Raw genomic sequence first — 27,892 nt, forward strand, 5'->3', positions numbered from 1 at the left:
TCAGTCGGGGAAGCATACTGTAGCTCTGAGTCATATGCAGTGGGCAGCTAAGCAATGAAGTACAGTGTGCTTCCTTATTCATGAAAATTATTTCTGCTCCTGTCGTACTGAATTCCATTGGTTGTGGAGTTGAAGATGAAGACTCCCATGATTCCACGCTCGTTCACAGGATCATCAAGCTACAATGTTGTTGGTATTGAACAAGAGGGTAATCCATCTCCCGGAAACTAAAGGCTCCAGGAAGCCGCCATTGTAGCGGACTATCACCTGCTGCTGGCATTCCATTGACTCCAATTCATTTTGGCGTCACTTTGACAGTGAATAACTTTACATCTGAGGCTTCCAAAGACTCCATTTGTCCATTTTTTTTTAAAGAAACACGACAATGTATAAAGGGCTCCATTACCTTGTATCTTACGTTATGGCCCTGTAGAATCAGTTTTTGTAAAAATAGGCTAATGATTGCGTCATAACGAATCAACTCTCCGTCGCACAGTAGAGAAATTATAGACAGGAGGAGAAGTGTGCAGGCTTCTCCTTAAAGTCAAAGGAGAAGCCCAAAGAGAGTAATAAAGTTGATCTTGCTAGCTCATGGACAGCTACAGTAATACTCACTCTCTCTATCTCTGTGAGATTAGAAAGGGAATTATTCAGATTTAACTCGGCACAGATTTCAAGACGTACAGGTTGCTTACGCAATACGCTGGCTATCAGCTTTTAATGGGCTTCAATTTTCTCTGTTGAAATCAATGGGGTTGCTGTGTCCATTTCTTTTACCGTCTGTGCCTGTGGTATTGAATGACAGACCTCTGCAGTGAACATACCTTATACAAGTATGAATTTGCAGAATATATTACCAATAATCTAGATAAACTTTTTGCCACAAGCATGTGCTAACTTTAACACTGCATGTTGCAATAATCGGATTGAAAAAAAAAAACGAATTCTTTATTAACCAGATAAGGCTAAAACAACGCTTTGATTACCACAGCATGTTGCTCAGTACAATGCTCATTAATACTATAAAGCCTCAGTAATGAGCATATATTTGATAACATTTGCATTAGCGACCAGTATAGTACTGATAGCAATGTTGCTGAAACAACGAAAGCATTTTGCTGATACCTGGATGATATGCTTAGCACAGAATGTGACAATGACACCAGATATAAGACTAAAACACAGCCATGTTCCAAATAACGACTGGGCTAAATAACCTAAATAATAGCCTTAAGAATAAGCGTGTTTGAATTACAACATATAGCCTTTAGAGCAATCATATTTCCAATAGTTTTAAGAATGCTGCTGTGTTTAAGAATGCCCGACAGAATCAACGCTGAACTGACTCAACTGAAAAGGGCAAGGAAGGCTAAATCTCATGCATCAGATGTGACACTCACGCTTTCAGCATAAATCTTACGCTCATTTTTATGTCAACAGTGTTGTAAATAAAATAACTTCATTATCACAGAAAACTTTCCGCATTTTTATAATTTCCAAAAACATGATTTATAAGCTGTTTTCTTCGAGGGTACCAAAAAGTGTCAGCACACGGATTTCAGATATTGCCATATTTGTGGGTACATTTTTTTTTTTTGCAGGGTTTACCTCAAAAGTTATATTATTACAATTTGGAAAAGCTGAATTTTTAGTCTTCAGTGTCATATGCTGAGCCCAAGTATTTAACAATAAAAAATATATATATTAATGTATGGATATTATAGGCTAGTTGATGATCTTGCAATGTAGCTTTTGAGTGGTTACAACAGTCTAGGATGTGTTTAAAGATAAATGTAAGCCCAGAAAGTGAACTCCTGACCCGCTGATTAACCACACTGTTCACTGAACCATGAGCAACCTGACAAAGAGCATCTGGCACAATACAGTGCTGTACAGGTCCCAGAGACCTCCTGCACCCCCCAACCCATTCCCAGATAGCACACGCTTCTGAAAACTCCAGTTGTCACGGAAACCATTGTTTTGCCCTCCTTCTTCCTACCATGCATTCCTTCTCACAATGCGTTGAAAAGCAAATTGGCCTTTGACAAAGCGCTGGAGGACTGTTTAGGAATGAGAGCCGAGGAGATTGGAGTGGATGAAAGACACACAAGGGTAAGAAAACACACTCCAATCAAACGAATAAAAAAAGGAAAAGAGCGGAAAAGAGTGAACAACAAGGGGGAGCCGACTTTGAGAGCTGGTCATTTCAGCAGTCTGGAAGCGCTGGTACCTGATATCACTTAGACAGATGTTATCTGCCCTTCCCGCAGATGGGCAGACACGGGATGAGTGAAGGAGTAGAGAAAAGACAAACACACGGAAAAAGATCAGACACCCAATGAGAGTTCAGAACTTTTTTCAGACATACTGATACTACAGACACTCCAGAACAGTCAAACAAGCATGTGTTTGTTCCTTTAATGCCATTAATACAATATGAACAAGTTAGACATCGCTTCAAAAGCCAGCTTGGTGACATGCGACACCCCTAGTAATCCTGAGATGCTCTGACTAACAATAAGGTAAGCTATGAGACTGTTCCAGATGTCCTGAACCAGGCAGATGGTGCTGTGGGTGGTCAAATCTCTTCCCCACTTATTCTCTGCAGTAGGTATTTGCATTTTTTTTTTTTTGAAGAAAACTCTCAAGGTCTAAATTGTCTATTACTATGTAGCATGGCTCACTTGTTTCAAACCAAGCAGCTTTCTGTTGGTCAATGTGTTGAATTTGCATGACCAACTTCAACACAATACAAAATCTGTATGGGGAAATCTCATGTGAATTCCTATTAAAACGATTGGATTTCGTCCATGAAAATTTGCTGGTGTGACTGCACCTAAACAGCAGTTGTGCATAAACAGTGACTGCAGAGTTTGGAATTCACACATGATCAATGATAGTTGCCGACCCGAGGCAATATAATACAACAATGACTGCTCCGTCAAAGTTGAGCAGACTTTAATTTATGTAAATGGTCAGCGACACAATGTGGTGACTATCAAAAGAAATGAAGACAATGGAAGGAGCTCACTTAATCCAACAAGCGAGCACTGAAACCAGCAGAGATTTAATAGATGCCATGTGTATTCAGTTTTAAAGTTGTTTCAGCAGTTCTATAAACATTTCAAAATCTAAAAATATGCAAAATATCACTAAATAGGGCCATACTCAAAAATAAAAGGCTGAGCAAAAGATCATTTCAAATCATTATAGAGGATATCATCATTTTTTTCCATTACAGTACTTGAAAACATAAGAAGTAGAAAACAAAGCAAGAGGAAGATAGTGAAAGAGAAAAAACAGATATCATCCTCACAGTTCTTCCAGATAGGGCAGGTTTCTGAAGACATTAGCAGGCAGCTCAGTGATGTTGTTCATGCTGATGTCCCTATGGAAACAAAAGAACAACACGTTCATAGTTAGTGGTTGAGCAGTACTATTTCTACATGTTAAATAACATAACACAACACAAACATTTACCCATTCGGATGCATTTATTTTCTGGATATACATTTTATGGTTGGTTTCTTACTATTTTTTATGGATGAGAAGAGATGTGCTGTGATTTCGCTCACGTGACAACATAACTAAAACTGACTGTGTGCAGACAAGACATTTCATGGTCATTTCATGATTGTTTTAAAGGTGCTCCCTCTGCAATCCAAAAATACCATTTACTAAAAATAAACAGTAAAAAAGGCATAAATTAGTTAAGCATATTGTTATTGTAAATGTAAAATAAATAATAAGTTGGCTACATTTAGAAAACAAAAGAAAGAGTAAAATTACACCTTTAACTCGATTAAAAATAGAACAACTCAAAAAGTGTGCCAGGAGGCAACATACATTATTTCAATTTGATACGTTTCTTTGAATGGTTCCTCCCACAGATCATGTTCATGCTTTACAAGTTCGAACAGAGATCTGTATGTCTGTGACGACTGATAAGACCTGAATCCAGATCAGACAGTGAGATCAAGCATCAGGCAACAATAATTGAAGAAAGCAAAGTGTATTTGATGTCATCAGTGCTGCACTGTGGTGTTTTACCTCTGTTGTCATGAAAGTAAGACATTGTTGGCTTATAAGTTTTTCCATGGGAGATGAGTTTGAAAAGCTATAAATGTTTGCAAGTAGATTTTTCATATATACATATTCATACACATAATCTTTATCTCCCATCATCCTCCTAATCTCTCCTGCTTTTTGCAAATCTGCATTGTACAAATATTTTGACGATCCCAGCCTTATAGCTGTGGCTCCATACAGCAGATAAAATAATTTAGTGAATTAGCCATGGATAATGCAGTGGGTTACACATCAAGTACAACCACCTTAATAATGTCCAATTGTCCAAAAAAAAAAACTATTACAAACTTGATCATCATGAAATCTAATTTTCATCCAATGAGGCGGTTCAAATTTCATGGTACACTCTATGGCTAAATTATCTGAATTGAGTCAGATTTGTGAACAAAGTGCTGTTTGTATGTCTGTCAACAACTGGCGTCAAGCCTTCTTTTTCAAACATTAAGTAGTAAATTATCATGTTGCTTCAGGCTACGTATACAGCAAAAAAATGGGTTGATAAATAGGTTCATAAAGCATTTTTAAAAAAATGAGTGGTATGTTTCCATACAATGAAAGTTAATGATGCCCAGGGACTGTCAAGCTTTAAAACAAAAGCTTAAAAAATAGCTTGGGCTACTTTTATAGTCTTTTTTGTCATCTTGAAGTTTGACAGCCTCTGGTCACCATTCACTTTTACTGTAAGTAAAGAACATCCCTTTTCTGAAAAACTGCAAGAGAAAAATAAAGCATTCGGGTTTGGAATGAGTAAATGATTGAGAAGTACTTTAATGAAGCGAAATCCCCTACTTTTCCCTCATTCTCTTTTTTCTTCTCTTATTTTCTATAAAACTATCTCTGTCCCTCCTTTTCTCCCTAAGCCTCTGAAACTCTGAACATAGAGAGAGAGAGAGATAGAGAGAGAGAGAGAGGAGGCTGTCAAGGAGACGGAGAGATAGCATGTAGCAGCATGACAAAAATGCAGGCAGTACACAAAGTGTTTTCCACTCTCTCTTTCTCTTTCTCCATTTGGGCTGAAAGGTGAAATGTGTGGGCAGCAAGAAAAGCAAATGGTAGATCCACAGTGAGAAAGGTCAAAACACTGACCTTAAAACACCCACCGTTAGTGACGACACAATACAAATTCACAGAGAGGAAATGAGAACCAGTGCATGTAGATCATAAGTGTGTTTTTATGTGGCATTCTACTTGTTATACATTTCAGTCCTCTTGTTTATTTATCCTGACGTATTCCAGCCAGAATTGAGTGTGTGTGTTTCTGTCTTTGTTCTGGAGGAGATGCAGGTTTTTTCATCTGGGCCCGAGATCTTGATTAGGAATCCATTATGTGCGGCTTCAAAAGCTGGGCCGGACATAGTAGACGTGGAGACAGGGTCTGACGGAGCCCGACAAACATGCTACAATAGCTAATGAGGCACATCCCCATCCCTGAAGGTAGAGAAAAACAAGGGGAAGAGAGTCTCCACCATCTTGGATTTCACTGCAAGGGCTGTCTTGAGTCTTGAAAGCTTATACGAGCATGAGGGCCTCTGGCCACACTATGTATCAGATTACCCCCAATCTCACACATCGAATGGGGCCTCCCTATCCCCCCTGCAGCCATGACCTTCCATCGCTTCGCTATCTTTTTTGATCCGCAGGTTACCTGCCCTATCCAATTACCCTTCAGGCTGCTTTCAATGGACCATGTACCACCAGAACACTCCCCTTTCTCCTCTCATTCCTTATCACTCACTCTTTCGCTCTCTTTCTCTCTTGGTGGTGTCCCTGGGCCCCTATTTGTGCAGCGGTCCCGGTGGTCCTCTGGATACATTATGTATAACTGACAGTCCTGTTCCTCCTGTACTCACACAAACACACACACACACTCCTCCACGCCCGCAGCCTTTCGTCTTACTGCAAACTCTCTTAGTCTTTTGGCTGAGGTGCCTGGGAGCAGGATGAGAGAGAGAGAGAGAGAGAGAGAGAGAGAGAAGACTATGTGTATGTGTGTTTGGGTCTGTGAATGTGATCTCTATCCCTGAGTAGCAGGTTTCCTCATTAGGGGCCAGGGGCCTCACTGTAGTGACAAAGACAGGGACGGACACAGAGGCCTACTGGAGCCGTTACTGGAGGAAACTCTATCCTATGAGACTGATAACGTGTGCTCTTAAAGAGTGTGTGCATTTGTGACTGCATCGGACCAGTTCTACTGCATTTATGTTTAAATAAAGCATAATTATTGACCTTTTGGACCTTAAAGGTTCTCTAAGCGATGTGGGGCCAAAACATTTTTTGTCACATACATCAAACGTCTCCTCACTATCGGCTAGCTGCCTGTCCCCTAAACACACTGTAAAAAAAACGAGGTCTCTGTAGACACCACAGGCTCCACAAACGGCAACAAAAACAATCATGTCTCACCCGGACCACGAAACCTAACAAACAGTGTTCCAGCCAATCACTGGCAAGAAGTATTTGAGGGTGGGTCTGGGGGGTTAGTGCGCGTGCACATGAAGGGGGTGTGTGTGTGAAGGAGATAGAAGCATCAGAGGGAAGTTTGAAAATTGGCCGACACACGACCAAATAGACGTCGTTCTGAAGAACAAATTAAAAAGAAGAAGGAGTCGGATAAAGAACGTGCGAAGTTCCGAATTTACATCGGTAGCAAAGCTTTTGAACGATGGCGAGAACTCCGGCGGCAGAAGGGCTTCCAGTCCGACGTCAGGTTGCTCTGTTAAATTGTTTTTTTTTTCTTCTAAATTGACGCTTTATGTTCGCCGAACCCACACAAGGATATAATTAGCTAGAACTATGCACGTTCACAATTATTTCAGGAAGGACGGAAGGGAGGGGGAGGAGATGAGATGCGGCGGAGGGAGGGTCTAGCTAGCCTCCGATTTGTTTGAAAATATTCCGAACGTCAACAACGCCCAGGATCGCTCAGAGAACCTTTAAAGGTGATGCGTCTTGTTTATACGTCAAAAAACTGAATTGTAAAACTATTAACAAGTCTCAAACTTTTACAAAAAAAAACTTCTGTTCAAATTGCTAGTAAATTTAACAAACAATTACAAAGAAATGGCAAGTAACATGGTGTATTTTCTTTTAACATACAAACCACAACCTCAAAATGAAAACTTGTTGACATGAAAGGTTTTTCATCTGTGGAACACAAAGTAAGACTTTTTGAAAATATGGTGTGTGTTTTTTTTCATGTCAAGTCATGTTTTATTTTGTGTTATATGTGAGTCAGTCATGTGTTATTTTGACTCCCAGAATTCTTCAAAATTATTTTGTGTTCTGCAAAAACAGACAGATTTGGAAAGACATGACAGAATTTTCAGTTTTAGGTGAACTATTCCTTTAAGGAGCTATTTCTACTTGATCAGATGTGTTTATACAATATGTGTGGTATATAGAGATGCACGATATGCAGAAATGTTTCTAATTTTGGCATTATTCATCATACATTTGAAAAAAAATGTATACATTAATAAACTATTTAAAATAATTTAAATTTACAAGGTTTGTGATTTGTGTTAGTCATGTGGGCTACTGTGCTGACCATTAAATCAAATCAGATTCGTGATTTTAAGACATTAATGTGATCTTATCGCTAGAAATCCTTGCCGAAGATCTTAAGTCTTTAAGATTTCAATGATATTCCAATTATATTATGCATCCCTAAATGTAGTAATATATAGTCAGCTATATAATCATGTAGTCATTATTTCTTGAAGAACACTCTACTGGGCAATTATAGTAGCCTAATATATTTCTGTTATAATTTCTTCAAGTTAAACCGAACTTTTATTTTGACGGCTTGTTGAATACAGTGAATATTCAACCGTGAATATGAGTTTCTGTGATATGATAGTTTTATTGTGCTTGTAAATGCTTGTGAAGTGAGCGTCAGTATGTGTAGTAGACGAAACTGCAGTCAGTGTTTATTCACATAGAGACACACAGAACATGCAGACTTAAAATTCAACAGCAGTCTTTTTAGCCATAGCGATTTGATTCATTGTACAGTCTAACTTTGATTTATTCATCCAAAAATGGACAAATTCAGTGATACACTTTATACAGTAATTTCCATTTGTGACATTTGTAATTCCATCCATGTTTTCTGCATTGTGAAAATCCAACATGTAGTGGTATTTCCATGTTAAATTGAGTTAGTTGTGTGGAATATTAATTGTTGTGTTTTAAAGTTAGAACTATTAGAAAGAAGGGTATGCAGTTCTTCATAGCGCTCTACGTATGTGGCTACTGAATAATGCAGCCTATTTATTTCAGCTATGCGCTGGTATGGCGCTATTTGAAAAGTACATAACGTACGTGAAATTAAAACTGGTATACCAGCCAAGCACTAACCCAAAACATACTTGAGCATGTTGAAAACGTTAAAAGTTTTAAACACCAGTGACAGAAGGATAATGTAAAACCTGCTGGGTATTGTGAAGGTGAAATCCTGCAACATGCTCAAACAGTTAAAGATTTGAGCTTGCAAAGGCAGATACAATTTGGCATTGTCATTAAATTACTAACTCTAGGAATACAAATAAGGACCACCCTAAGCGCTACAGATGGAGCGTGACTGAATGGAAAATACATACTACAAACATGGAAGGAAGAAGAAAAGCCTTGTGTTAGGAGAGCTCAGGAACATGTCAAGTCTCAACAGAGCACTGCAGATTTTCTGCCTGTCAGTAAGAGCAACAGAAAAAGAGCAGGAAAGAGACAGAAGCCTAGTTAAACTCATGCTATAGGACAGATAACATTGATTTATGAATGATAGCTTTATTTTCTAAGAGGATAGCGTCATTCACTTTTTCTAAAATAACATTTATTCTTTTAGAGCTTAATGCAAGATGCTCTCTAAATCACTCTGGAAGCACAACAAGCCTGTTTGTCCCGGAATGAACACGCAGGGGCAAATTCACTAAACGTTTCTAATTTTGCATAACATCTTGGCACAAAAACCTGTGCTGTGTATATTCACTTACTACATGCACTCTGCAGTCTAATTCAGTGTTTCCAAAGATTTGGCTACAAAGCATAGATTAGAGTTACAGCCAGACATATACTATAAATATATGTTTGTTTTTTATCCAATACTCTTCCGTTATAACAAAATGCAATGCTGTTTTTAGTATTATTCTATAGAGACCTACTAGATGACACTTATCGGCATTTAAGAAAATATATGACAATGATAAGCCCTGTAAATTTAAATATTAGAGCTGGATGATTCTGAATAAATTGAAAAACACCTTTCTTTGTGTTTCATAAAGAGATCATGATTCTCGCACAATCCTGCACAGACAACTAAAAGCACTGAAAAACATTATCTGAAATGCCAAGTTAGTCTACTTTGATCGCTACTGTAGACATCAGTGTCTATATTCGAAATAAAAAATTTTATCAGTAATTCTGTGATCATTTGAATAATTTTAACAGAAATTCAATATTTGGTGGTTAAAAAGACCGTTTGTGAAGCTATTTCATGAACATGACTGCTTTGTTCCGGCATGATTTTGTATAGCTTGAATAGACACAGTCGAATGGTTTTCATTTAGGAATCGTGTGGGTGTTTGAATCAAGATTTGCAATCTTTTAATGATTAATCATGCAGCTCTATTAAATACCAGTAAAGAATATCAGTAAAAAATAAAATGATCATCGGATTATCTCGATTAGCAATCTACCCTCAGAACTAAGCTGAAAGATCCAGAATTGAGCTGGCCAAATTGCATTCATCATAGATTTTGTGGGTGTGTTTACAGCATTACTAATTCTTCAGTGAATCAGATGGTAAAACAATACAGAAAGTGTGTCCATGAACATTAGCAGGAATCCAATCAATAGCAACTGCCCTCTGCAGGCTCCTAAACTCCTCCGCACAGACCCTGAGGGTTAACTTTTACATTTCCACTGCATCAGTGAAACATGGGAGCATCCGCGTGTCGGCAAACCACACCAGCACCGCAGCAGGCCTTTCGGTGGCCGCAGCTGCCCACAGAGCCCCACATCACAGCTGGGCCAGCCCGCTCACAGCCCTGCCAAGCTCTGAAGGAGTCCAGCCACAGCCTGCCCCATGATATGGCCCGTAGATGTGCTGTGTGTGTGTGTGTGTGTTAGGGCATGGGTGCGTCTCGTTTACCGGCTGGCTTTTAGACCAAAAAGGGTGAGGCGTTTCTGTGACAACTTCATTTTGATTGACAGCCCTTCAAATGATGTCTTTTAAAGAACAAGCATAAAAAAGGCTGTGCGCCTTAAAAATGTGTTTTTACATCCAATTTTATTCAGAGCTTTTAAGGCACTTTGGTATAATATAATTAAGGGTGTTCAATCGTTATTGGCCGATAATAAGATTTATTTACTTTGATTGGTTGGTCTCTGTAAATGCCAGTTGTAATATTAAAGAAATCTGTCACATTAATGTTAATCAAACAACAAAAGACAAAGAAAACAAATATAGCAGATTTAGTAGGATTAACCTACATTTGAAGACTTTGCAGTGTTGTGTTATACTTGATTACTTTTTGTTCATAAAGTTTTATTATTATGTATTTTATAGGAATGCTATATTTATTAAGCTCTAAGCTGTCCCTAATCACCTCTGAGAGAGGAAATATAATGTTGCACATGTTACTTGCCAATAAATAAAACGTGGTCAATTCATGAATGTTCCACATCTCATACATTTATTATATTCAAATAAATTGTTGTTAAGAACAGTTGGCCTATTGTTTATTTTGGTGATCGGTATAGGCCAATACTGCTGATTGGTAATTGGTGATCAGTCCCAAAAATCTGATCGGAACACAGCTAAATAAAACAGTAATGTAATGTAATTTTCCAACATTTTGAGTGCACAACTTGTGGGATTGATTCAAATAGTGAGCAGTAACAATCCCACAATCCTGAGTTTCAGGGCCTGAGTAGGGCTCAGGGTTTGTTGTTTCAAGCAGGACCTCCACCCTGAATTTGAAGCACATTAGTCTCTTCTCACAAGCAGAAAGCCTGATGGTTTGTTTTTCCTGCATTACATACAGTAGAGGTTGAACACTAAACACTGAAAGCCTATCAGGGTTGGATGATGTCATGCTTGACAAATTCTTCTCATTCTCTACACGAGAGACAAGTTTGAGTCATATTTGAGCTCCAGCACACTGTTTGCCATTCAGAACACAATTGTACAGTTTGAACAACAAAATGATAAAAAGCAGAAAGATAAGTAAACAGATTGCCTTCTAGTTCACAAGCTTAGTGTAAGACACCTTTCCAAAAGAAGGATAAGCCTGATGGCCCTCAAAGATAGGACATAAGCTTTAGATACAAATTCAAACACAGTTCTTGGTTCTTTAAATGTTTGGGAAGACAGCACTTAAATGTTTTTCTTAAAATGTTTAGAAAAGCTGCCTGACGCAGAACATGGGATTTAAACTCTGAGTAATGAGTTCCAGTCTAAACCCTCTTTGAACGAAACTACCTGAGATCCTAAAAAAAACCCTACAGACTTACCCAATACTTAAAGAAGGGAATGGGATGACGACCACACACATGCACCCTATTAAAAAAAGGTATAAAAAAATAAATATATATTCACCAAGTCACACCAACACACTGGCAGCTCTATGTCCAGTCAAAGAAGGGCTTCAGTTCTGGAGTCACAGAGCAAGAAGCCAATTCCCTCATGTGAGCTCTAACACAAACATTCAGCCTTGAGAGCAAACATGTCAAACCCCCCTCAAAAAAAAAAAAAAAAAAAAAATTGAGACAGAGAAAGCAAAGGATTTACAGAAAGAGAAAGAGAGCAGGAATGCAAGAAAGGAAGTGTATTAAACTGTTAATTCCACAGGAACACCATGCCTGTAAGCTCACAGTGTGTTTGGGCTGTGCTGATAGCCTATCTGTAATGAGATATGGACACACCACCGGTCCACACAAACAACATACGCTGGAGTTAGACTGCACAAGTGTCAACAGCAAACCATACACCTTCACTTCTCTTCTTTATTTTCTTAAACGTAAACTGTATTATGTAAAATATGTGCATGAATACACTTACACTACAGTGCATTTTCGAAATGGAATTAAAACATTTAAAGGGATAATTCACCCAAAATCCCATCAATCCAAACCCAGCTGATTTTCTTTACTTTAATTTGTTGTTTAACAGGATATCCAGGCTTACATGAACTCATTGCATGTGCTATCAAAATGCTTTACAGTTAAAGTTGGTATCAAACATGGTGGTGAGAAGGAAAGATTCCTATACTAAAGAAGAAGGATAAGTTATGAAGATATCAACATCAGTGGATACCTCGACAGCTTCAAATAAGACTTGTTTAATACAATATCAGCAAGGTCAAAATCCTACAAATGTTTGGCAGTGAGTGCTGTCGAGATGTCCTTGACAGAATTGCCTAAATGTATGTTGCCTCCCAAAAGGGTGTGATACTGAAAAGTCTCATGGTCAGCAAGTTAATGTAAAAATAACAGCATTATTTTACAGCAGCTGGCTGTTTTCTAATAATACAGCATATTGTTGTAATTTGCAATGCATTCTGGGGTCGTGTGGCGGTTTGATTCAAAATACAGAAAATTGCTATAAGTTTCAGATCTACAGAGGCATTGTGATCTTCAACGGTCCTGTGGATTTTCGGGTAGAGGCTAGAAGAGTGATTCTCAACTTTGTGGTAAGTGACTTTTTTCATTTTAGGTTACTCGTAGACAATGAAAGTAACGTTATATTCGCGGTTCATATTGGTAACCCTGGATCCTCCATACGGGACGCGGTAGTATTTCACACATTCCTCGGGATTTATGGGCTCCTATTGTACATGCTTTACTGACAACAGTCGGTATTCATACGAGCTTCATGTTGATCAGCACCCTTCGTCGTGATTATTTTATGGTGTAAATCAAATCAAAATCAAGTCATCTTTTAAAACAGGTGCCGAAATGAAAATGCCTTTGCTAAAACGGTGCGTCAGACTCACGGACGATGTGTGTCATATAGGCTACATTCTGAATGGTGCTATACCAGTTTTGTCGCATGTTTAACATGCTGGTGTAAAGATCCCTTACATTTCAATAATATTTATTATTATTTAATATTATTTAAAAGAGAGAGTTCCTGCACTCTGAATACTAAAATATAGTTTAAATGTAAAAAGCTGGAAAAATAAAAATGGTATAGTAAAAAATAAACTAGTCACAAACTATGGTTTTGGTTTTTAGGAGACACTTTGACAAGTGGACACTGGAAGGCCAAGTTGTGTGTGAGGAGAGCATTCAGCCCACCTTCCTGTCTGGCCTTGCTGTTCACTGCATACATAATCAAGGAGGCATGCAGCATGGAGTTCATTTAAAGGTAATGATTGAATTCTTAACAACCTCAGTACATTTTACAAATGTATAACTTGCTTTTTGATATAATATCTGTTGAGTTAATGAGTAAAATCAGGTGTTTTAATTAGTGGACATATAAAACTTCCTGGGAGGTCCTCATGACTGGAGTTGAGAAACACTGCTCTAACAGATTTCAAAAACATGATTACAACAAGCATCAAAAACTTAAAACCAAAAACTTAAAATCTTAATTACATATTGTCTGTTTCCTAACCCTTTAGGTGCTTTGTATGTATCAATCCGGAGAGAGGAACAAAGAAGAAAATTGCCATCTGAAACGATAGGCTAAATGGTACTGAAGAAACAGGTTGCAGTGAACCCACATATTGCAGCAAAGTGGTGGGTTATCAGTGGAATTTCTGATATGCAAGCACACACGCACACACAAATATCTATTTTTCCTTTAATTGTAACCTTTTAATTTTCTCTATCTGTCTCTGACTCTATCATTATGTTTTGTAATATATTTGTCCTTTTCAATATTTCTAGACACTCTTTGCATCATGTGATGGAAAAGCATCTGGAGCTGAATTATTCTACATTTTTGATAATAAGTTTGTTGGACTCACTTGGGGCCTTGTTGTTTGGACATGTTTGTCTGGTAATGAAGTGGTGAAAATTGTCCGTAAACTATTTTATTATGATCATGTTGGTTAACTTGTGGTTTCAAATGTATGTCGTTTGCGTATTTCTTCTTTGTGAAGGGCCATGACGGCTAATTTGTTTCAAGTAATTAAAAAATATTTAATTTCATGTCCATTTAAAAAAAGTTTGTAAATTAAAATGAAATCAAAATAATACAAAATAAACTGTTTTATGACTTTTTTCATGCATATTTTAAAGTTATGAATTAAATAAATTGACTTGCTTTTCAAGATTAGGATGTTGACTAATTTGTTTGTTTTGTGAAGTAATAGGGGAATTAAGTTGTGCATTATACAACATTTAATGTATTTACAAACAATTGTTTAAAGCTTATGCAGTTGATAAATAATTAACATTTAAAATTCAGCTGCCAGTCATTAATATTCAGAAATCAGGAAAATATATTGTTTATACTGCATTTTACATACTTCCTCTATAGCAAAAAGCAAATACAAAGATTCAAGTAACTAACTTAAACTTACTGTTATTTACTGTAATCACACTGTAAAAAATATTTATGGTTTACCTTAAAAAAGTAAGTAACCTGGTTGCCTTAAAATTTTAAGTTCATTGAACTGGAAAAAGTGAGTTAATACAATGAAGGAGATTAATTTACTGTATTCTGCACTGTAAAAAATATTTTCAAGATTTGTTATCACAACCTATTTTCTTTTGTCAAATCACATTTATAATAATTTATTTAGTTGAGAGAACTTATTATTTTAAGTTTCTGATGGTTAAATTAATCTACTTCATTGTATTAACTCACTTTTTCCAGTTCAAGCAACTTACAATTTTAAGGCAACCCAGGTTACTTACTTTTTTAAGTTAAACCAACAATATTTTTTACAGTGTAGTAATCACAACATTTTCTTTTGTCAAATCAACCTAAATAATTTATTTAGTTCAGATAACATATAATTTTGAGTTTCTGATGGTAAAAATCTGTAAATTAAATTACAGAAATGCTACTGTAAAAAATACAGTAACTGGCTGTCAACCCTGCTGCAAGTATTTGACTGTAAAATGTACAAGAATTTTTTAACAGTACTCTCTCAATTTGGTCCATGTGTTCCCTCTATTTCTCTCTGAATAGGTGAGCTGAGTTGGACAGAAGCTTGATGGGAATGAAACCCAAATAAAACCAGTTTTCTGGGAAGCCATTTCACATTCCAGTGAGACCAGAGAAGCTTCCCACCTTCCAGTAAGAGTGTGTGTACAGACCTGTCTGTGGCTGCACCTATTTGCGTGTCTGTGTGTGTTGTGACACTAAGAGACAGAATGTGTGTGTGTGTGTGTGTGTGTGTGCTCGTGTATGTGGCTAAGCACTTTCCCAGTTTATCTCACTCAGTATACCCCCTCTGATTATCGCTTGACCCATCTCTCTCCCTGTTTCTCTCTGCATCCTTCGCCTTCATTCTTTTCCACTGATCTCAGAGTTTCATCCTGTCATTTGTCTGGTGTCCATTAGAAAAAGATGATGTGATGGGAGACAGGCGTTTCTAACGCAGCAGATGGTCTTCTTCAAGGCTCCATCAGGAAGCTCACATTAAACAAACCCATTAACTGCCAAGGCAACCTGTCTGCGTCCCACCAACACCATTGACCATGAACAATCTCTAAATAATCACATGGCCATCTCTGTGAGCATTCACAACCCTCCGTTTCTGGAGGACAGGAATGATCTTGAGCGTGTGAATGGAGTGAGTCGGAGGGAGTGTCTGGCTGTCCTCACGATTCTCTCAGCTGGTTTAGACCAAACACAGTGAATCATACTGGCTTTGACTAGAATTCAACACTCTAATAGATTACAGGGGGGCCTCTTTACTACCTCAGTACCCCAGTCTGTCCTGCCTTCTCTCAGACTCTCTTATAACTCTAAAGCCATTGAATGGAGTGTGAACATTTGCAAGTGAAAGTAACTTGATAATATTAAATGAGCCATGCTTTCTCTATCAAACATTAGTTAAAATACATTCAAATAATGATGAATGTCATGAAAGTTTGATTCATATATTAGAATTTTCATAAACTACCGTTTTGTTGAATACTACATAGTTTTTTTTATTTTTTTATAATGACTAAGGAAAGTTAAGATTCATTAAGCATGTTTGAAAGAATTGAGTAAGAAAAGAAATCCTGAAAATGTGTATCACAGTTTCCACTAAAATATTAGGCAACTGTTTTCAACTTAACATTGATCATTTGAAATAAAGTCCCCCTGTAGTCAATAATTGTATCGCTTAAAACTAAGCTTTGATCACCAAAATTACATTTCTAAATAATTTATCCTGTGAAAATAATTTCTACAGGCCTTAAAATAGCTTGAATGTAACTCTACACCCTTGCTTCATTTAATATACTGTACAAGCACCCATGAATATGCAAATTAGTATCCGCCTCCACTCAATCCCAAGAGCTTAGAATACCTGATCCACTTGGTCAACTTAACTGTAGTAAACGTTGCACAATGGCAAGTGGAAATACTGGTTTAATTCAGCCATTTATGTTTGAACCAGAAACTGATTCAGAATTGGAAGGGCAAATTATACATAATGTATATTATTGAAATAATAATAACAAAATGTGCATAATAATAATTAAAAATATATATTTTTCTGCTTATAAGGTAGGGTGACTGACAGGACACACTATCAGTGTGAAATATCAGTGTGAATCTCTCTCTCCCTCTCCCTCTCTCTTAAAAATATTGCAAACTCTTAAAAATAGCAACGCAAAATGAAGCATGACTGGCTTAAATATGACATGCCAACCAGACGAGGAGAAAGCAGAGGTTTCCGAAATGAGGAAGAAAATTATGAACTGGTAATAACTGTTTATTTTACTGGCCTCTAGACATAATGTATCATCAACTCAGTTTAAATAAATTCAACAGGTTCTGCTTTTCTGTCTCTCTCACACTCATAAACACATACAAATTGTTGGCAGAGGCAGCGCGTGGACAGATGCGGGGGACACAGGGGTGGGTCATTTCCAGGTCAGGAAGCGCTCGGCTGTGGGGCGATGACGGACCCTGCGACTCGAGGTCACTAGGGGTCGAGCACATGGGCAGTGAGGAAATGCCAGCCAAGTGGCACTGTGTAGGACCACACACGTACAAATGTTCGGCTAGAAGGAGAGGTGCCATGTTAAACACGCCTTACTGGAAGAGCTGGACAGAGAAGACATCCGCACTTCTTCAGCTGCTGGACACTTCTCAAGGAGCCAAACCACCAGAGAATACAACACACGCAAACCATGGATTAGAGCTCATCTCCGGTCGGACTCCTACTGGGGACTACTTGTCAGTCCACTAATCCAATCCTCACAGTTCCTTACAGCAGAACGGACATTTGGTGGATATTTTCTTCACATGGGACGAAGTCCACAGGACAAGGGCATGGCCAATAAGGTTTGATTTGAGGTCTGAAAGCTGCATGTATAAACACTTGCAATGCTTAAAGAAGTTCTGGCAGCCTAACAGTCTCTCTTTGTACCACATCCACCATTTCTGAGTGAGAGAAAAGCTCTTGCGTGTCTCTTTAACCATCATGAGCCTTTGTTTATGCTCATCAAAAATAGAAAAGTACAAAAAGAGGGACAGATATAAAACAAGGAAGCTAAAAGGGAAGATACAGATTTTATTAGGAATGGGTATCATAAAGTATTTAACCATTTTAGTTACAATTCCTCTTTGTCCGTTCATTTTATTTTTGAGTAAAAATAAAAGAGACCTGATCAAATTATGAGATATTCAATGATAAAATCACAAAAGAAAAACTTTACGAACGTAAAACTTTTTAATGTCCTTAATATTTATAGAATTCTACTGAAAAACTTCATAATGTGTATCTTTAAATACACAATGTCATATAAGGAATCAGTCAGTAACTAAACTCACAGACTCACAGAAAGTTATAAGCTTTGTGTGTTTGTTTCACTAAAAAGATCCAATTCATTAGAGTGATTTGTTCAGGAATCAGACTACATTTAGACCGTACCATAGTACAGAGACAGCTCTCGTTAGAGTCACAGTCGGAATGCATAGCTGATTTAAATAATTGGATGACTAGAAATTTCCTACTACTAAATTCGTAAAAAAAAAACAGAGATTCTGATTATTGGACACAAAACTAGATTATTGTAATGCTCTACTGGGTGGTTGCCCTGCATGCTTATTGCTTAATAAACAAACTACAGCTAGTACAAAACACAGCAGCTCAAGTTCTTACCAGAACCACGAAGTAAGACCATATTAGTCCGGTTCTGTCAACACTGCATTGGCTGTCTATTAAACCCGAATTTTTAAAAAAAATAGTGTTGATTACTTAAAAAGCACTAAATAGTTTAGCTATGCAGTACTTAAACGAGCTCTTAATGCATTATAGTCCTTCACGTCTATTGCGATTTCAAAATTCAGGCCAGTTAATAATACCTATAATATTAAAATCGATTGCTGGCGGTAGATCCTTTTCCTATTTAGCACCAAAATTCAGTGGTGGAGGAAGTACTGAATCTCAGTACTTAAGTAAAAGTACAAATAACCAGATAAATATTTACTTTAGTAAAAGTAGAAGTAACACAATGACAACCATACTTAAGTAAAAAGTAAAAAGTACCTGATTTTAAATGTACTTTAAGTATTAAAAGTAAAAGTACTTGCATAATAATTGATTCTCTTAATGACTATTTTCTAATGATTAATAAAACATTTAATTCTAACTCATTGAACCTAATACTCCTATAATGATGTTCAATAATGATGGAAAAAAATTGTTGTCACCATTTCTGGAACAAGCTTGAAATTAGACAATATAAGCCATATCCTTACTATATGTTAATAACTATGTTTGGCAGTAAACGCGATTAATTTATGGTGTAATTCTGAACCTCTTGGCTTGCCATAATCCTAACCAAACGTATATTACACACAGTGTGTTTCCTATGCACGTAAAAACTAATTTTCGCGTGTAAATTGCACGATAAACACACTGCGTGCGAGACGCATTTAGTTGATGTATCCATGGCAACCAAACGTCACTGGTGAGAAAACGTGCAACGAACGGACGGTCAGATTACGTTTTGGCAGGGGAAAAACTGATCAGAAAATGTAATGAAAATGTAACAGAAGTTGTAGAAAAGTAGTGGAGTAGAAAGTACAATAATTGCTGCAAAATGTATCGAAGTAAAAGTAAAAAGTATGCACTATTTATTCTACTTAAGTAAAGTAAAGATACGTGAAAAATGTACTTAAGTAAAGTAACGAAGTATTTGTACTTCGTTACATTCCACCACTGCCAAAATTGTGGAATCCTACCATTGTCTGCCGGACATGCCGGATTCAGATCTGACGAGGAGCTTAGCCTGGACCCAATGAAAATGCAGTGCTGAAGTACCAACTAACCTCTCCCTTTAGAGGATCCCTTTCCCACTCTACAGATAAAGCGGTGTGAATTTCGTTTCGCGTACCTACCCCGAAGTGATGAAATAAAACAAAATTCTGTATCAAATTTATAGAAAAGACAAGTAGTTTGTTCAGGCATGGTTTGGTAGGAAATTACAAACCTGCGCAGTGCGCACATATATTCAAACGCACATAACAATAGAATCAATTCTTAATGCGCATGTGAACGCCATCAGCGTTTATCACAGGTTTGCTTTTAAAGTCTGTTTAGAGACATTCATATACATTTTTTTACCTTACAGTTTCTTTAAATCGTCATCTAGTTCATAAATGCCAGAGGAGAACTGGCCTCCGACTGAGCCTGGGTTCTCCCAAGGTTTTTTTTTTCCTCCATTTTTTTGTTTCTTCACTAAGAAATTGTGAAAAGCAGTATATAAATATACTTGACTAGAGTAATTTATTCTATAATCTGACAACATTGTTCAAACTGTAGATTCAAGAGCTTAAAGGGGCTATATGAAAAAAAAAGTTCACATATTAATTGCGAAACTAATTGTAATGAAACTTTAAAAAACTATACCTTTCCCAGACTTTCTATGAAAGATTGTAGAGCCAGGTGGTTATTGCCGAGAAAATCAAAAGGATGTGACGTTTACGCGAGCTCCTGAGAGCCTCTCTTCCATTCTATGACACATGGAATGAATGCTTATAAAATGTTCAGGATATTGCCAAAAGAGCTATTCTGTACTGTAATATCAATGTGTCATGCAAAGAAAAGCGATTATTTAAAACTATGGTCTCACGTTGTCAGATATAGTCTACAGTCTAGTGTTGTCACGGTACCAAAATTTCAGTATTCGGTACCAATACCCGTTAAAATTCACGGTTCTCGGTACCAATTTCGGTACCAAAGCTTAGTTTAAATTTACATATATTTAAGTGTTTATCACGGTTACAAGTATGGAAACTGTACATTTGTATTATAAACACTTTAGAAAAAGATTAGATAAAATGACCTAAAATAAACAATAGTATACACTAACACATTTTTAAAGTTGTTTGTAAAGTTTTAATCCATTATTTATTTAATGCACAATGAATTAAGTGAACAAACATGAAAATTCAGGTGTTTGTAATAAATAACATTTTCAAACATTAATTAATGTTGTAAAAATATATTGTTCACTCAATGTGTTGATAACTAAGTAATGTTGATGAATGGTATCTTATTGTAGCATTACCATAAAACATGTTTTATTTGACTTGACTGTCCTTTTATTTAATCTAAAACTGCATTCATATTTAATTTTAAAAAGGCTTTTTAAACCTGCTGAGTTATAAAGGCAAGAATACGCCTAGAACTGGCATTGACATTAAATGACAATACTAATACCAGTAGCCTACTCTGGTGTCGGGTGGATACTACTGTGCTCATTTACTCGTAAAACTACCCCGAAAGCCCTTTAGAGGCCGTTCACATGTCGCGCGTGTTTTTAATTATATTTTTGCGCGTGCTTATTCTTTCCAAAGCGCTTGCTCTCACGCGGCATCTGTCGTTGCTATGCAACGCCAACGAGTTTTTATTATGAGCGCGCTTGAATCGCGCCTATATTTGAAATTGCGAATTTGCATGTAATCGGCCTCTTATGGCAACGTGACATTAGCCTAATCCAAAATATTTCCATATGTGTCTCTTTCCTCCTTTCGTTTCAACAAGTGGATTCAGAGAGAGAGAGAGCCATATCAGCGTTATGAAGAGGACGCAACTGTGAACGTTTCAGACATCGCGTCTAGAACAGAACTGGATTAACCTGGTACTCGGTACCTAGAAAAGCTGGTACCGTAACATTTTTTTTTTTTAGTACCGACTTGGTACCGAAGTACCGAGTTTTTTGACAACACTACTACAGTCTCAAATATACTTTAAAATCGAACTATCATAACATCATAACTTAAGTCACTTTATACAATAAAGCGCTTTATACAATAAAGATTGTTTCAAAGCAGAGTTGCAAAGCTTTACAACAGGAAAATGATGCATCTTGGATGCATCTTCAGTTCCATTGTAAAGATCATCAATTAGTCAAATAGTCAATTTCATCTACTGCATTTCTGAGAAAAAAAGGATGTCCTCGTCCAGCTTAGATCAGTTCTCATACAAAAGCGTCAGTACAGTCAGATCAATAATATTGTTGAATATTAAATATTATTAACAACTTCATCTGCCAACATGATGCTGATGAATTGCAGAGCTTGTGCAAATACATCCACATCGCTACATCCACATACCTATTCACATATTCATCTAAACACCGCTCTAACTTCATTTAAACCTAAGCAAAGAATGAAAAAGGGACTTCACTATGAGTATATCGGGGCATTATGTTACGTGTGCAGGAGTGTGAGCACAAGCAGTTCACTTAACAGACAGCGGTGTCGCTAATAAAGGTTTCTGAATTCTCCATATAGCCACTTTATAAAATGACCAGTTCTGGATTTTAAATAAAACTTGGTTGCCAACCCTAGATTTTTTAGTATTAAGTTGAATGTTTGGGACTGGATATGCAAAGTTGTTCTTGTAAAAACGAATATGAAGTCACAGACATTCATGAGACTTCACCTTCAACGGCTGAGCGAGTCTTTGCCAGAATGCTGAACACAGAGGGCCCTCTTCTCTTCCAGAGCTCTTCTCATGACCTGTAGTGTGTGTGTGTGTGTGTGTGTGCAGGTATGACGGAAGGCTGCCTGTGCTCATATGCATATAAAACAACCTTTATCCTGAACCATCCCAATTCACCACATAAAATCAGTTAGAGCTGTAAATCATTTGTGCAGCACTGAGGCGTACAAACCATCTTCAGGTAAAACATTGCGTCTCAAAAGTTCAGTCATTTTATCTAGTAATTTTATCTGACAGATTCAAGGAAAAAAAAAAAGTGTGTGTTTCTTTCCAGTGGCCAGCTCAAAAAAATCTAAATCAAAAGAAGAGCAATGACAAACTTGAATCCTCTAATTGACACTCAAACACCATTAAAAGTGCATTGCCCAACCAGGCATTTTCTTTCATGTACCCTCTGACTGCACAGAAACGGTATTGTCTTCAGACATGAATGTGAAAAAACAAGATCACTAATCGCTCTATACATTTATTCAGGGAAAGGTGTGGAAAAATGGTGCTGCCGGTTCCATCTGACTGAGCTTGTAGACGTGCAACCCTTCCCACAGCCTTTAAGATGGAAAAGAACATGGCGTCTCTGTTTTGTTAATGGGACACAAAGGCACATTCCAGCTCCTCAATACTGAAGGGCTTTACTGAGGCTGAGGCAAGAGTGGGCTAATGGCGTGTGGACAGACGGTTAAGGGGGGATATCCCCACTGCACTAAGCCAGCGCACACACACATATGCACAAGGGAAATTCTTTCAGCCAGTGACAGGACACCAAAAAAAGAGTTAAGGTAAATTGAAAAGTAGCATGGGTCAAAAATAAAGGAGTCTATGACTATGAAGGACATACAATTGAATCGTAACAAAAAATATATTTTTTAAACTTACTGGAAAAGAACAAGATAAGTAAGGAAAGAAGTGAAAAAAATGCCATTTTTTATGCTATGTGAGTAGCAAGACTGTCTTCATGGGGATAAAGTGAACAACAAAAGTAAAATAATTAACAAACAACTATGTAAGACATTTGAAAAATACCTTTCAATACTTTTTCAAATAAATGAGTTAAGCATAACCACTGCTACCCCCACCCCCAAATCCAAACCCAACCCCCACTAAGAATGCACTTATTATCAATAAAACAAAACATACAGTCTTTTACTGGGAGCTTGTTAAAACACTATCAAGGCCAAAGTGCACTGTAATATGCTATGAACCACCTGCATTGGGAGTTAAATAAGTATATAGTTTCATCTGTCCATACAGCTCAGTCAAGGTCAAAGTTTCCCTGGTGTGGAGCGATACTACAGTGCATATTTGTTTCTTAAGCCGGTGCTAAGTCTTTCACTCGCCCTGCTACGATACTCCACCTAAACAGAGTATGATTAACCTGGAGTATTGTGCAACAACCTGTTGAAGAAAAGCAAACTATATTAACCCCACTGATGGCTGCTATCTAGACTAGGGAATAATGATCAACCAGACTGTGCCCACTCTCTCTCACAGTTTTACACTTGTTTCCCTCCCTTTTTTTTTCTCTGACCCTCCGAATCCTGATATCCTCCAACATATTTTTCTGTGTCACTTTACCAGTTTTGAACTTCTACTCCCTCCCTCTATTGTCCTTTCTCTCACTAATTCTCCATTTCTGTTCGTCTCTGCAGGGAGAGACAGTGTGGCGACAGCTGAAGGCAACCCAGAGTACGGGCAGAGGGATCAGCACAACTATTATCAATTACATAAATAAATACCAGAAATGCAGTAAAGCGTGCAGCAGGCCGACGCAGCCGGATGCAGCATTTCACAACTTATGACTATTACCACACAGACTGACTGACAGATGTCCCATATATTATCTGCTCATCAACACTCGCGGATTGATCAGAAATGTGCATTTTATCAAAAATTGGGACCACACTAAAACACAAACTGTTTAAACATAGACACCTTTCATCACGAACATAGTTTATGTTACGTAAGAGAAACAGAAAATACGGTCACACATTCATTTTATAGTCTTAAAAATCATTAAGTGGAAGTAGCAAGCAACAGATCTTTTCTTCCCTATTGTGACTTGCATCCAAGTGTAACAGATTGTTGAAAAATAAAAAAAATATATGACAGATACCAGGTTCTATCCATCAGTTGTTGATTGGTTGTTGAAATATGAAGGTGAGCTTGCAAACGTGGAGGGATGGGTTAAGTAGACTAAATATTTGAAGAAGTCCGGCATACATCAGTTTTTTTTTTTTTTTTTCATAATTATTTATTTTAGAATTTTTGAAAGTGAATGGATGAATGGTTCACAATAAGATCTATAGAATGCACTTACACAATACTGTAGATAGGGAGAATTTTCATTTCATGCAGAATAAAAAAAAATAACATTTTATATATATATATATATATATATATAGAGAGAGGGGGGGGGGGCTTGATGGTGAATTGGTTCATATTGGTAAAAAAACACAAATAAAACCCAATAGGGAGTATTAGCATATTGCTGATGCCTACACATGCAGTCCTTCTATTTGCATATAATTCCCTGATATCTAAGATGACCACTGCTGCAGCTAGTGTTAACTCCATGGCTTTATTTCTGGCTTTATCACTTCTCCAGACTGGACTTAGCTTGGCGTTGAGTTACATGCTGCAGCTTGGCAGAGATATTTCGAGAGCCCGGTCAAGCTGTTTTCAAAATGTATGGGCTCCAAGAAAGAGCTGCAGAATAAACACTCGCCTCCAGACGTGCTTCTAAACAATTTGGCAGAAAAGTACCACACTTAATTACAACAGAGTGAAAGCACAATAAATGCTGGTAAAGTCTAATGAGGTGTAGGACATGATTCGCACGTGCCACAGACACTGGTCTCTGGCTCAGCCCAGCAATAAACCAGCCTTTCAGTATTAACAGATGGAAAATACTTGAGGGGCAAAAAGTTCTCAAAGTCAACCGGTGAGACATTAAACTATGCACGGTTGATGTGAATGTTTGTTGATACAGACCAAAGGAGTCTGCATCAAGAATTAAGGCCCATTCACACCTAGGACAACAACTATAAAGTTTTAATAATCATTCTAATGCTGTGAGAATAAGGCCACATGACATTACTGGAATTACTTTCAGAACATTTTTTTTTCCCAGCTGATGAAGAAAATCCATTAAATCAAAATCCAACTGACTTTAAGGAGCTTGAGCATTTAAAGCGACATAATAAAGACAGCACGATATCTACATGCTCATGCTAATAATAAAAAAGAATGTGCATTGGAATAAACACTAATATATTTATAGTTCTCTTTATATTTTTAGTTATTATAGTGAACAGGCCTTTAGTCAGTAATGGTAAATGTTACTGTTTGACAGTATGCATTCTTAAATTACTTGTGTCTTTTAATGTGGGAGGGCTCCTGGATTATCAGTGACTCAAAGTTCAATTCAAAAACGAAGATGTAACTGTAAAATAAATCCAGAAAGATATAATACTAGTGTTCGCTTTGCACTACTAAAACTAAATAATTAGCAGTAGACTGCTGAGAAAGACATTTGTAGAAAGCCCTATTCATAGAAAAGCACCTCAGCTCACCTCAACTACATAAATAACTGGTTCAAAATCTACTTTTTTTTATGCTGCATGGGTTTAAAAGCAGGCTGGTAAGGTTTTAAAGGGTGGCTGCATTCAATAATAGATGAGCAGCCCTCTCTAACCGCATGGGTCATATGGCATTCAGTCTGTTACACTCACATAAAGTACCCAAAAGAGACCCAAGATGACCATTATTGAGCTACAAAACTAAAAATCTCAACTATTAATTTCTGAAGACATTTAGCTGTTTGCACTGTAATGATAGCCTACTTACTGCCAGTCATGTCCATCACTACTTCATTTGGATTTTTCACCCTTAATCTTGAACATTTTGTACAGCTGCTTAGTTATAGTGCTATGCTGTGAATAAAAGTGAGTAAGGTGTGTTTCTGAGTCACAAGAGAGTTTATCATGGTTTGATACTACATGGTCAATCAATGTATGGTTCGTTTACGTAAGTGCATAAACTAGAAATGCGTCATTATTCTTGGGGGGTTGCTATGGTGTTCTACAGTAATTCGTAAAAAACAAACAAAAACAAAAAAACATGTAAGTTAACGTAATGAACTTTTTAGATATGAGAGCCAAATACGAACACATATTTCTACATGCAGTATGCACTTGTTCCCAGCATGCACTTCATTGTACGTTATTGTAACCGTAGTAACTTACAGGTAATATGTGAAAGCGCTGAGGCCGGTGGGAACAGAGGTCAGTCCTCGTCCAGAACAGTCCGCTCCTCCGTCCTCGTCGCAGCGGCACAGCGGAAAGCATGTGGCCGGAGTGGACTGTCCCTCTCCCGCGGTGGCTGACTGCCCCCCTATCCACAAGCCCAACACAAGCATTCGGACTGCCAGCATTGCCATTATTCTCTTCATTTCCACCCTAAAGACCCTCGAAGGCAAATGCGTTGTGTTTGTTTCGCCAGCAAACGGAGGTAGTGATAGTTCCTTCAACATAAGAACAAGTACAATATCAAGCTCTCAGAAGTCTTTAGTTTGAATTCGCTGGGTTTAATCGGATTAAGACATGATTTGGGCGATTTAACGACATACAAATTAAGCTACAACATGTCTTATTGTTTGTGCCCAAAATAAACATTTTGCAACCTGCTTTTCTTTCAGCCACGATCTGTGTAAATAAGTGCTCTTACCTAATGCCCGCAAACGATAAGCAGATCGGGCCAGTCAACGGTCATTCTGCGAGCCTCGAGCTTCACGCCTCCAAAAACACAAAATAAACACCTTTTGCTTAGATTCCCGGGTCTAAACAAACGGGGCTCCAGATTGGCGTGATTCGCTAAACGTCAGCTTCCAGGAAAACACTCACAAAATCGTGACAAACACAGCGGTTACAACAGCATTTCCACTCTCTCCCTCTCTCTGATTTGTTTCCTGTTGAAAACACGGTCAGCTCTCAGTCGAACCTTACGTCGTCCCCCCCTCTCCACGCTCTCTCTCTCTCTCTCTCTCTCTCTCTCTCTCTCTCTCTCTCTCTCTCTCTCTCTCTCTCTCTCTCTCTCTCTCTGCAGGACAGCCAGTGAGGTGCTGAATATGTTAATACAAACCTACATATTAATGATTTCTCTACGTCAGTTGTAGCCTAAAGCCTAGTGTGAAGCCAAAAGTAGTCAACTTATGACTGAAATATTACATTATTATGTAATAATAATGTTACAATATTACATTACTTGTTATGACTGAATTACTTAAAACTGAAATATTCAAATTACTCAATTACTTTGATTACTTAAGTAGCTAATCACACCCCGTTTTGGAAAATCGCATATGGAAAATTTTCACATAGGCAAATATTGGCCGGCACACACTGGACATACAGTTAGCCTGGCAGTTGTCCTATGTGATCAATAAAACATTTCTTATCATTTTCTAGATAAAACCATAACAATTAAAAGCCTTTTATTCACTTTTAGAATTACAGAACAGCTGTGGGGAAAATAGCCTACTTGAGGTCATTCAAAAGAGATTAGAGATAAACTAACCCAAATTCATTAAAGAGAATCCACTGCGACACAGCTCAAGCAGGTACACAGTACAGCTGAGAACAACGTACATTTACATTTATGCATTTAAAAGGGCT

General features: G+C 37.5%; 1 protein-coding gene across 1 annotated transcript in view; it reads right to left on the minus strand.

Annotated features, from left to right (window-relative positions):
• Nucleotides 1-27,248, minus strand: part of lgr4 (leucine-rich repeat containing G protein-coupled receptor 4) — a 54,432-nt gene extending 27,184 nt beyond the window's left edge. The window contains exons 1-3 of the mRNA XM_039666912.2: nt 26,946-27,248; nt 26,465-26,742; nt 3,317-3,388 (exon numbers count right to left, since the gene is read on the minus strand). Of these exons, the coding sequence (XP_039522846.2) occupies nt 3,317-3,388; nt 26,465-26,670 (278 nt within the window). The 5' untranslated portion in view covers nt 26,671-26,742; nt 26,946-27,248. The remainder of the gene's footprint in view (nt 1-3,316; nt 3,389-26,464; nt 26,743-26,945) is intronic.
• Nucleotides 27,249-27,892: the final 644 nt, after the last annotated feature.

The sequence above is a fragment of the Pimephales promelas genome, chromosome 1, assembly GCF_988280905.1.
Source record: "Pimephales promelas chromosome 1, fPimPro1.hap1.1, whole genome shotgun sequence".
Lineage (NCBI taxonomy): Eukaryota > Metazoa > Chordata > Actinopteri > Cypriniformes > Leuciscidae > Pimephales > Pimephales promelas.